Below are 12,474 nucleotides of genomic sequence, written 5' to 3'. Positions count from 1 at the left end.
GGTCACTTTTTTCGAAATTGAGATTTATACATCATCTGAAAGCTGAATAAATACGCTTTTGCTTATGTATTGATGTAAGGTTTGTTAGGACAATATTTGGCTGAGATTTAGCTATTTAAAACTCTGGAATCTGAGGATTCAAAAAATCTAAATATTGAGAAAATGACCTTTGAAGTTGTTCTTCATAGGCTCTGCAGACCGTAGCTAAGAAGAAACAGGTTTGTTTTATCGCTTTCATTACGTTCACACTACCAGCCGTAATGCTCAATTCATGTTTCTGCTCAAATCCAATTTTCTGTTTGGCTGTTCACATTATATTTAGGAATGTGGCCCATATCAGATTGGAGTGTGTACTGTTCGTGGTCCTGAACTGAATCGCATGTGCAAAAGAACAATAACATCACGTCAAAGAGTTTGTGTTAACGCATTAGGAGCTTATATATTAAAATGATTGACGATACAATTATAAGGAAAACAAGGAGCAGGGTAAAAGGCAATATTTTAACCATGGCACTTTGTTGCGCAATTGCTGCCATTTCTGTACGAAGGTGTGTGTGGATTTGAAGTCGAAGCTGTCACCCCAAATGCTGATCATATCTAGCACTTGACTGTCCCTCCACTGACTAAACTCATTGCTCTCCTCCATGTTGTTACATTTAAACACGTGACACGATAGGTTGCACCGGCCCAGAATTATGACGCAGGTCAATGACGTAAAAGTTGCATGAATTCTGATATGAGCGTTCAGACTGAGGTCGCATTATAAAACATCAGACCTGTATCTGAATTAGGACCACATATGAATGTGGCTCAGATCAGATTTAAAAGATTTGGATTCCGTGTGGTTTGTCCTGTTTGCACTGACATCTGAGTAAACAGATTTGGGTCACATATGAGCAAAAAATGTGAGAATGACCTTAAGATAACAATGAGATAAAGTATATAACAATATGGGATAGATTCCACATTTGACTACTGAGATTACAGGTAGGTAAAAAGTTTCATCATATTTACTTTTTTAACATGTTTATACTTGTAGATTTAGTGTTTGTCAAAAATATCAGAAGAAGATTAATCTGTCTTAAATACCTTGTCTTGTTTAACTGCAAAGATTGCATATGAAGACCTGACTGAAGATTTAGCATTTGACCATTTGAAAATAAATATAACCAGTTATATGTTCTGACCAAATGAAGGTTTTAATTAATTTAAGACACAAGAGACAAGGAACAAAATCAATAAACAATATGCAATACAAAATAGATTGTCTGAAACTGAGGAAGTCAAGGAAATCAAACAGAACCATCAATAATCAACTTTTCATGAATAAGTTACACACATAACATTTCACACAGTCATTCTGTCTGTTTTTCAATTGTTAGCTTCACAGACATTGTTTTAAAGGGCTGTACAAAATTATTGTTTACGATATTAATGTCCAGGAAGTTTGTGGAGGTCCACCACATCAAACGTATAACATATAAGAGTGCTACTAAATAAGCCAACACATACAAATTTATATATAATGGCGTGTGAGATGCATCATATATTGTCTTGATGACCTTATGTACCGCCATTGCTTAACGCTACAGTGAGATTTTCCTGTATTTTCATCTCTTGGAAATTCTTGGGTGGTTTTCAGGCAGTCCACCTTATCTTACTTCTCTTTGAGATCCCATAGTACGTGATGCATGTTTATGGAATACTTATGAAGTAAATTTAAATCATAATGAAGAAGTTCAGAGGTGCTATTAAGGCAGGTCCAGTTTAAATATACACACTGTTTTCACTCTCACACACTATCCACTATATTTCTTCTGTTCTCAACTTTAGGTGCTACAAATGGTAGATTTCAACATCCTCCAAATGTTTGGGTTAGCATTCAATGAGCCATTTACTCATAGATGTCAAGAATATAATTCATGATCGTACGTTAAGATTTTGTTGTCAGGCTTTTAGAATGAGCTTCTTTTTTGATGGCTGTTAAATACCAATATCCATTAGATGACAAAGACAAACCCTGTTGATTTCAGTATAGGGAAAAACAGATCATCTAAGAAATTTGATACATAATAATATATTCCCAAAGCAGCAGTGATCATTTTAAATAGTATGAACAACTGATTCTGACCGATTCCTTGTAATACCCTCTGAGCTCTCAATTCATTTCTACACAGCCATTTATAAAACCAAACTGAGGATTTTGTCATTTTACGATTAAGCATTACACAACCAGGGATAGCAGGATTTAAAATAGAGATTACTACAGTGAGGTTTACCGTTTAGTCGTCTTTTGACCAAATGCATCCCAAACTGATTTCAATGCACTTTAGTATTGAGCATCACTACATGTAAAGAAAACATTCGAGTAAAAACAAACTATTTTATGGTTGAGACAGATTTTACGATGACTGTGTAGAAAGTGCATTGAAAAATGCAACAACAAGCACATTTTAAATTCTTATGTAACGTTGATCAATTTTGGCGGACTGAAGTGTCCTGTAGTAATCTCTTATCCCGTCTGTCCCTGATCCTCTCAACCCATCTTCAAAATTACTTCAGAGAAAGACATAATGTTCTAAAAACAAGCCCTCAACAGCTGGAATTGGCAATGACTTGTGTGTGTTTTGCTCTGTAGGGCAATCCTGTCTCAAAAGGCCATTGCAGGACTTTTCCCAATTGACTGAGATTTATGACCCACTCTCTTGTGGAATGAAGGAATACGGTAAAGAGAGAGAGAGACTGAAATACTGTGTGTCAGCATCTCCTACACATTTGTGATTCGATGCTTCATCTAGCTGCAAATTTATAAGCATCCTCATATTTCATTCTAGTCTTGTTTGGCTCCTACCCTCTTTCTTTAATGACATTTCATCTGTCTTGTTGTAAATCAGTGCCAACCCTCAGAGCTTTTGACCTCAGCAAGTGCAAGCAAAGCTTAATCATGTATTAAAATGGCGACTAACACCAACTTGTATTCTATCATCTGCTTTTGTCCAGTTCGTCTCACATCCACTAAAGTGCATAAACCTAATCAGACCCTCTTACTTTGAATATTAGCTTATGTTCACAGTTCTCTCCCTACTCTCATACGCGTATACACTTTTACAAATAACACGTCCAATAATCCTTCCTTTGTCTGATTGATATTTAATACAAAATGCACTTCATGTGAAGCCATTCGCTGGTAAAGGGAAGTCAATCGAGATGAAACAGGCGAAAACCCTTAACAGCGCCATCTGCTCTTTGACGTAGGGATAAGTGTGTTTGAAGGTGGGGTGTCAGAATGGAAGAAGAACAAAAGTGTTGAGAAAGGGAGGGGTCACGAAAGGCCATGACCTCCCCTCTTCTCAAACCCCCCAACCATCCCCTCTCGAAGAGCGAAAAATGTGTTGTCGGAGCTAGAGCGGCAGATGTGGGCTCACATGATGGAGCAGCTCTTGGTTCTCTGTTTGCTGAAAGACGAAGTCAGGAGCTCCGCCTTGCTGGGCAGGTGAAGGATTCGTTTGGAGAGTCGGCGCGTTGGGCTTTGCTTCACAGGCGGCTGCAGTTTGTTGAGGCACGTGAGTGCTGCTGAGCGGAACACGCTGTGGATGCTCTTTTCTGACGTGAACGCGGAACAATCCAGGTACAACTCCGCTCCGACCTGTTTTGCTAGCAAGGTACCCTGGGGGGGTTGAAAAGACATAATGACAAACGGCAACAGAACACAGTGTGGTTTACAAAGGGAGGTGAAAAACTGACCTGCTCGTGAGAAATGGGTGTCAGTCTCTGATTGGACAACTCCATCAGTGTGCAAACATCTGTGCGGAGGTCCGTCTTGCAGCCAACCAGAATTATGCGCGTACTGGGACAGAAATCCATAATTTCTGCTTTCCACTGTTGAATGATGGAGACTTTATGTTGGCATTCCTGGCAATAAAGTGGTTTGAAAACCGACAATGTAAGGTGCATCACCTTTTTCAGGGCGCTTTCGACGGTGTCCGGACGACTTATATCGAAGCACAGCAGAACAGCATCTGCGTCACTGTAGCATAGAGGCCTGACGTTATCATAATATGGCGAACCTGCAGTAGCAAACGCAACAAAGATCAATAACGACACACTTAATGAATCTAGACGTTTAATTTAATAATTTGGTAAGGAATAAATCATTTAGATTATGAACTTTGGTAAGGAGATTTGTGTTTATACCTAATTTAAAATCTACAATAATCATTTAAATAATAGCTAAATGTATGGCACCACTCACGTGTGCATGTGTGTGGGCGAATCTCAGAGATTCCTGTATTGACAGAGCGAGTTGCCGAGGAGGTCTAGTCCCCTTGCGCACATTAAACCTCATCTCATTCCGTAACTATGGCAACGGCATTGAAGGATGTGCACATAAACACTCATATGACCCTGGTTCATCAATATAAAATAATGCTAGTCCATTAAAGACCCAATATTCATTTCTACTTTTGTATTTTGTACTGAATAGTGAGTTTAGAGTCTAGATGGTTGGGTGAGTTGGTCACATACTACTGCTTTACATGTAGTCGGCTAACTACATTATAGTGGCTAGAATACAGGCAGAATTAAATTATTAATCTGCAGTCAATGCTAATTTATTTAGTCTACTTCTAGAGAAGTCTACTGTTTTATTTTTTTTTGCAGAAGACTGAATGATGTGTCTGTATGGGGGGTTCTTGTTTAATATAGTTGTGAAACTCGATAGAAAAACGTCTCCTTTCATCTTTTCTCACGGGACCTAATTGCTCCTCACACCTGACCTCATGCGCTATTTCCTCATGTGACCTCATGTGGAGATTTCGAATGATAAGAGCTGTAGAAGTGGTCCTCTCCAGAATGTGTCAAAGGCTTGGCTGTTACCTCTGACGGTTTTGTGCTCTTTGATCTGGAGAACTAGTGAAGAGATGCCTGAAGCAGCGGAGAGCCAGACGAGCAAATTCAATAAAGCTTCTGTGATTAGTTGCGATTAGAGCCTGTTTGTTCGCATTTCTGATGAGTGTTTGTGTGTGTGTGTGGGTTCGCGAGCCTCTGCTGCTCTGCCAGCGTCTCTCCCGCACACCAACAAGAGCAGTGCACAATTAACAAAGCCTAACTGGCTTAAAGGGATAGTTCACTCTTCACGGCATTTTCTCACGCTTAGGTTTTTTCAAACCTGTATGAGTTTCTTCTGCAAATCATAAATGCAGATATTAGAAAAAATTGTTGGTACTTGGTAGCCAAACAACATTGGCCCTTATTGACTTTCACTTTATGGACACAAAACCACTGAGATATTCTTTAAAATATCTTCTTATGTTTTTCAAAGAAGGAAAAGTCATATACAAGATTTGAATGACATGAGAGCGATAAAATTACAGATTTTTGGGGGGATGAACTATCCATTTAAGATGGATAGATTGGAGATGCTTCTGGTTGGCTTTCCAAAACTGTGATCTTTAATGTAAGAATGTAAGAAATACACAGTTGCTTTCTCACTTCTGATCTGGATTTCGTGTCACTATCCTGAGTCACTTTGACTTCAAGGGAAATTCCACAGCAGTGTTCTTGTAAATTCAATGATACAGAGTGTGTTTAGCTAAATGCATAGCAGGAAACACCTTGAGCTAAAGTATGAACAGGAAGTACTCTTAAATTCCTTTCTTCTTTAGAGTCAGAATACAAGTTGAAATCCAGAAAATATATTTGTGCTTTGTGTTGTATAAAAACTTGGATCTGTAATAGATTTAAGGTCACAAGAGGACATTTATATTTTAGTTTCAATACAGAAACAAATGCAAACTAATTCAAATATTTTTCGATAAAATAAACTCAAGCAAAATAGTTTTAGAATTAAAAAAAAAAGCCAGTTGTACTTCTTTATTTAAAATACACGTGACTATATTATCCCGGAGGCTCACATAATGTTTTATTTGTACCATATTTCCCTTTCATTTGCCACTGGTACCCAGCAAATAATACTCAATTTACCCACTGAAAATAGACATCATTATGATCATATGAAGAAAAGCTGTCAGAGTGAATATTGAGAATATCAAATCTGTTGCTTTTCGGGCCACTTCTCAAAAATTTGTATCCATCCATTCATGCTACCAAGCAGCCAGGCATGACTATTAGCGCAGATTCAAAGTTATCAAGCATCACAAATACGTTGCGTAGCATGTTGTGTAACGCAACATGACCATACAGAACCCGGCACTCCCGTCTGGACACAAGCAGCTGTTGGATTCAAAAGTGTTAAACACACTAGTACGAAGATTAATCTTAATATAACAGGAAGCACTTGATACACTCAACAAAAATTACCTCTCTAACCAAAACAGATCAATACTGGAGCAAATCAAATGAGATAACGATATGGAACACAGAAAACGCATGAGAGAGAGTTTGTTTTAAAAAATACCTGATAACTACACTCATTTTGAGGAGAGAAGAGCTTTTATTATCTAGATAGAACCTTAAAAACCCAAACATAATGAATAAGACTACATTCTGCAGATAAAAGTGCACAAGCCTCAATTATCTGTCATTGAACCATAGCTCTCTGCTACCGACCTTAATGAGCCTCATAATCAAACGCTTGCACAAACACACAGACTAAACATCCCCAAAAACAACGGCTGTATTATATGACAAATCTAATGTAAGGGCCATGAACAGAGCACACCTCACCAATCCACTTCACAAAGGACAATATCGCTACCACACTATCACAGGCTTCGAACTACGTGCATTTTCTTACGTCACAATGAGACATTTAAAAACAGTGAAACCTTGAAGTTCTTTCAGTAAGAGCTCAGATATCTTCTCTGACCCTGAGAAGGCGGAGATGGCACACTGCCACACATCTGATGCTTGAAAATGGGTCTCAGCTTGATTCCAACACTCAGGTGTCATCCTTATATGTCCAACTGGTGGACCTACTACTTTAACAATACTGTCAAGTCATGAATCCACAAATGTACAGTATATAAGCATACTGTATAAGACGGGTAAAATGTATTAGGAGCTGTTAAATCACCATATGATTTATCAGACGTTGCCAGTCATTTTTACAAAAATTGTAAGAAACAAACACGACTCAAATGCAGACCAACTATATAAAAGCTATATAAAAAAATATGATTTAAGGTAACAAAGTCAATTTTGTTTTGACATGTGGAAAGGGTACAATGACAAACGAGAACATTCAGAGGAAGAGATAGTCTACAATACAATCGGGGTTCGGGTTACTACGACAGCGTAGACAGATAAGTTTTTATGACGTCATTCTTTAGAAAAATTATGTACGTCACTGCCAAAATATTTTTATCGACCACAGTCCTGGACGCGTTTCACTTCTCGTTGGTTAATCTGTATAAATGCTTAGATGTGTAGTGAACCAGCTTGAATATTATAAAGGTGACAGCCCATCACTCTCTCTCACCTGACGTGTCCCATAAACTGAGCTCCACGCGCTGCTCCTCTAAGTCCAGTCCAGCTGTGTAGTTCTCAAAGACTGTCGGGACGTACGTCTGCAAACGACACAAGACCAATGACAGAAGCAGCAAAATGACAGATTTGGGTAAAATAGTGTGTGTTTACAATTTGTGATTGCTTGTTGCAGAGGTGTTGGTTTTATATATTCAACACGTGCGCAACATCCCACATGTCATGCGTATCACAGTCTTATTCATATTGCATTGCATGCTCTAATAAGCAAGACTGTTCTTGAAAAAATATACCACATCTCTGTTTAAATATATCTTATAGAGAGTGCACTACATACCTCGGGATAGCAGTCCTTGGCCAACACTTGCAACATTGCGGTTTTCCCGCACTGCACGTCTCCCACCAAAACCAGTTTACAACGCATTACTAAAGGCTGGCTGGTTCTCCGCTCCTTCATTTTAAATGATACAGTCACAAAAACAGTGACACCAGACCAGTCCTGTATGAGCCGGCACTTTCGTATAACGGTTCTGTTCAGTGTGTTCACGGCGCATTGGACTTTGGGTCAAGTCTCCACGAAAGTGAGAAATACGGCACTGCGGCAATTTATACAGCTCTGCTATCCAATCAGCGCTGCGCTCTGCTGCTCGCGCTCCAGTTTCACTGCCCACCCACCCGGAGTCTGTATATCGATTTAGCCGATATAAATGCGCAACGTCTACGACATCTTACCATAAGCAACACAGGACTCTTTAAAAAGTTAAACAGAGAAGCTTAAAAAAAATATAAGAGTAGTTAAATTATATATGCCTTTACATCTATAACAGAAAAAACTTGGTTCTTATGTATGTGATAATTAGTTTACACGACATGAATTATGTAAAGTGTGAACAAACATTTTAGCACTGAGCCAAAGAAATCTGTTGACGTTTGGAATATGTTGTACATGAATGCTTTCACATTCTTCTCTGACAAAATACAGGATAAGCGTTATTGACATGGTGTTGTGTAAACAAGGAACACCCTCAAAACGTTTTACAGACTGTGTGTTGAGTAACACTGCATAGTTTTTCCAGCTATCATGTATGTTTGTTTGGCTTTGACACTTGAGCACGTAGTCAAACGAGTGGATGAAGTAAATCTATGATCCAATCTCATTGTTTGTGGAGTAATTTGACTGTAATACAGTAGAAGCCCATGCACTGTACATTGACACTAATTATGTGATATGAAGCCTGTAAACTGATGCTATAGAGACTGCTGCATTTCAGAGACTTTCGCACATAGTGTTCCATTTATGTTCAGACCATTATAAAGCTCCTTGAGTAAAATGATGATGTAACTATTGGTGGTTTCATAGTTTCAAGATCATCTTTTCTCTTGTTTAAAGCGCAAATATATAATTGAGCTTGGAAGCAGAGGTAGAGCAACAAATGGACAAAAAGCTTAATCTGGAAACAAACCTATAAGGTATATTATGTGAGCATATATACTGGCACACCTTACTCTCGATGCACCGATCCTACTTTTTCCTTTCCGATCCGATTCCGATACCTGAATTCTGTGTATCGGCCGATACCGATTCTGATCCGATACTAGCACTGTTTTTCATGATCAAAGTAGACTTGCATATTTTAACTTTTATTGCCAGAGGTGGATAGTTAAGAATGTTTACTTTCAAGTACATTTTAAAATATATGTACTTTATCAGAGAACTTTGGACAAAAAATACTTTCCTACAGTATGAAGCACAGCATATTTACTCCACTACAGTCCATACATTTTTTTATTTATTTTTTACTTTAAATCCATGAGTACATTAAAATCTACCATTTTCCTTCACTTAAGTATTTTTACTTAAAAGTATGATTTTTTTAAATGTTATTTAGTGCTTTATTTAACTTAAAAATACATACAAAACAAAATGTGGTCTCATTAAGCACAGATACTTACAAAATGTTTAACAAATAAATTTCTGTTTATTGCACAAAGCTATCACAATATAAAAGTCTCCAAACTCACTCATGCACATCCTGGACACAAAATGATGCGCTTAATACATTCGCTTCTACGTTATTTAAAGTCATGCGCATTGGACGCAGAATGATGCGCTTAATGCACCCGCTTCACTCACGCACATCCCGGATAGTGATGATCGTGTATTCGCGGGGATCTTTGCTTCCCAAGTTCAAAACTGTTATAACACAAAGAGAAGAGATATGTTATGTGTTTAAATCATAGTACATTGCATCCATCCTAAAGTAAAAAAAAGAGTTATAGTGTATGAATGACGCATAACATAGACCGGTTCCGGTGCTTGAATCTAATAACTTTACACTCAGCGAGTGATGTCTCCGGCAAAATGCATTTTAAACAAAACCACAGTCTACTATCTAGTGATTAGGAAGAATATTAAAAACTTTGGAAAGAGTAACGTCCTGACTGTTCCCGGACACACGCATGCTGGATTGAGATTGACAGATGACCGCACCAGCGGAGGTCAGAGTTTTTTAATTATGCTATATTGGTTTATTCCTCGCATAAAGCTATCAAAATACATGACAACGAATACAGTGCATGACACAGTTTATGGTAATTTCCTGATGGATAGTCCCTTATGAAGCTTTAGAGTAACTTCCACGGGTATCGCAACGGATCGGACTGAAGAGAACCCGTCAGTCCGATACCCGATCCACCAAAAAACATCCGGATCGGCCCCAATTCCGATCCAGAGTATCGGATCGGTGCATCCCTACTTTTTTGTAATGTTGTTATGTTGAATGTGCTTTATGATTGTGTTCCAACTTGAAGAAGCACAGTATGTTAGTGTGTGGCCCAGGCCAGACCATTGACAGATGGTCTGGGTTTCCCCAAACTGAGACAGGAAACACAGCAATGACATCTCAGCTTGGGAGATGCATAAAGCCAGCCCATTCGCACCAATTGCGTATAAATAACACGCGCTGTGCATTATCGTATAATAAGGACGCCAAATTGCGATTTTGCGTGCATAAATACGCCTTTTTTTGCGTGCACATGTTAGCGTCCGTGCATATTATAACCTCTACCCTAACCCAAACCCTAAACCTAACCTTATTATTTTAATTATTTCAGTGTTTCCTCTTCATGTACGTTTTAAAATGGCTGCTCTCCACCCAGGTACAAGCACTCATTGGCGTATCATATGCACGCAAAATCGCAATTTGGCGTACGTATTAGACGATAATGCAAAAGCGTGTTATTTATACGCAATTGGGTGCGATCGGGTTGATAAAGCATATCCTGCAAGCTGGAATACCATGACTATTCTTATAGATGTCATGTCCAAAAACAGTTGTAAGTCTAGTTTGATGTAATTCCCAGCAGGCAAACCTGGCATGCTTGATTATACGAATGTGAAGTCTGAGTCATTCAATTTGGTAATTGTATGAAATTATTTTAGACGTATAATGTAATAATAATGGCTAGAGAATAAGGTCATCGTAAGGTCACGGTCACAGTCATTTCAGATTTCTTTCTCATTCTTGCAGTGGTAAGATTTTTTTCTTTCTTTCTTTCTCTCTTCTCTTCCTCTCTCCTGCAGTCTAAAGCTGGCAGTCAGTTTGAATAATGTGTTGCGTAATATTCACAGTTTCTTGACTGTGGGCACATTAAAGCTCTTGTTCCATACCGGACATTATATTTCTAGAACACGGAGCCATCAGAGAAATAGAAAATGAGAGAAAGTGTTGTTTGCAGAACTTTTATGATCAGATTGATTGCTGATATTTTATGGGATTACTTGTTGATCAATGCAGTGGTCTTTTGGTCTTGTTCTCGCAGTTCTGTGATTTACGTTTGTGCATTATCAGATGTCTCAAAATATATTTGTATAATGTAAAATCATTTCAAATTATTTATTACACATCTTGTTGGAATGCTTGATTATCATTAGCCTGTCACGACATTTGCAGATTCGTTATTCCCAGATAACAACCTCTCAAAACTTCTAACACAGGTAACCCGGATGGAGCAAATCATTTTGACGTTTTTTATGTTGACAAAATAGATATGTCTTTTAATAAATGACATTATATTTTCAAGTGATTAAACCAAATTGCCTGTTCGTGACATTTAAACGTCGTTTCTTACCGTAAAACCAAAGGAAATAGCTTTTATAGCTTTTCGGTAAAAAAATGAGCTAATAAAATATTTAAATTTCATATCATGTCCAGTTTTTTTCTCATGTGGCAAGTCACCGTGTAATAAGTGGGGTAATGTACAAGCAGCTGGCTGTTAAGCCATCTTCCCATGTCCATAGAGATTTGGTGTAATGTCATTCCCTGATCTAAATCTAAATAACTATCTTTATATAGTTGAAAAAACACTTGAAAAGGACCCGAGCTCAGTTTTTTAAAGACATGTGACAACTTGATACTTAAAAAATATCCTTGACTGAGAGAACAGTTTAACTTTTCAGTCAATTTATAGTTTTAGACTACTTAGTTTTATCACACTATTATCATATATCGTTTTTAATATAATTTATATTTTTATAGTTTATATCGTTTTTTGCATAGTTTCAACGTGTGTATTCTTATTTATCGGAAAACTATAGGATTTTTGCTTAGGCATTAATGTGTTTTTTAGGCTTTTAATTATTTTGTCTTTGTGATGTCATGAATTTGGCACACATTGTACCGAAGACTGACAAAGAACACGCGTTTTAAGAGTAATGCTGACCTCAGGTGGTTGATGCTTGTTACATAAAGATCTACAGCTTGTTGGGACATATGCCAACACACGTTTGAATGTTTATATGCACATAGATGGGCTTTTTAGTAGTTCACTTCAAAATTTCCTCTATTGACTTTAGTAGCAATAAAAACTAAATTCAATGGCTGCATATTTTCAACTACTCTTTAACCCTTATTGGTACAGATTTGTTTCTATTTAGTGGGTCACATATTCATGTTTTCTGTTGCTTAGTATAATGTAGACTGACGGAACTATGAACTAATGAACTAATAATACAAATTAATATAAAATATT

At 37.7% G+C, this 12,474-nt stretch overlaps 1 protein-coding gene across 2 annotated transcripts; it reads right to left on the bottom strand.

The window, feature by feature from the left end:
- Nucleotides 1-1,185: 1,185 nt before the first annotated feature.
- On the bottom strand, nucleotides 1,186-8,037 carry rnd1a (Rho family GTPase 1a). Of its 2 annotated transcripts, XM_056732272.1 has the most exons (5): nucleotides 7,781-8,034; nucleotides 7,439-7,526; nucleotides 3,958-4,067; nucleotides 3,745-3,879; nucleotides 1,186-3,667 (listed from the first exon to the last, which is right to left on the bottom strand). In XM_056732272.1, the coding sequence occupies exons 1-5, from the start codon at nucleotides 7,898-7,900 to the stop codon at nucleotides 3,422-3,424; spliced, it is 699 nt and encodes a 232-aa protein (XP_056588250.1). In that variant the 5' UTR covers nucleotides 7,901-8,034; the 3' UTR covers nucleotides 1,186-3,421. The 2 variants fall into 2 exon arrangements, with proteins under 2 accessions (XP_056588250.1, XP_056588248.1); XM_056732270.1 differs by having other exon boundaries at nucleotides 3,745-4,067; nucleotides 7,781-8,037.
- Nucleotides 8,038-12,474: the final 4,437 nt, after the last annotated feature.

This window comes from Triplophysa dalaica, chromosome 20 (assembly GCF_015846415.1).
Source record: "Triplophysa dalaica isolate WHDGS20190420 chromosome 20, ASM1584641v1, whole genome shotgun sequence".
Classification (NCBI taxonomy): Eukaryota; Metazoa; Chordata; class Actinopteri; order Cypriniformes; family Nemacheilidae; genus Triplophysa; species Triplophysa dalaica.
This window is presented reverse-complemented; position numbering and strand designations above follow the sequence as displayed.

Excerpts from the sequence above, each read along its gene's own strand:
- rnd1a (XM_056732270.1), bottom strand. The coding sequence starts at position 7,900 with ATGAAGGAGCGGAGAACCAGCCAGCCTTTAGTAATGCGTTGTAAACTG. Across the intron at positions 7,527-7,780 it reads CCAAGGACTGCTATCCCGAG|ACGTACGTCCCGACAGTCTT; the intron begins GTATGTAGTGCA and ends TGTCGTTTGCAG. Across the intron at positions 3,668-3,744 it reads CACCCATTTCTCACGAGCAG|GGTACCTTGCTAGCAAAACA; the intron begins GTCAGTTTTTCA and ends CAACCCCCCCAG.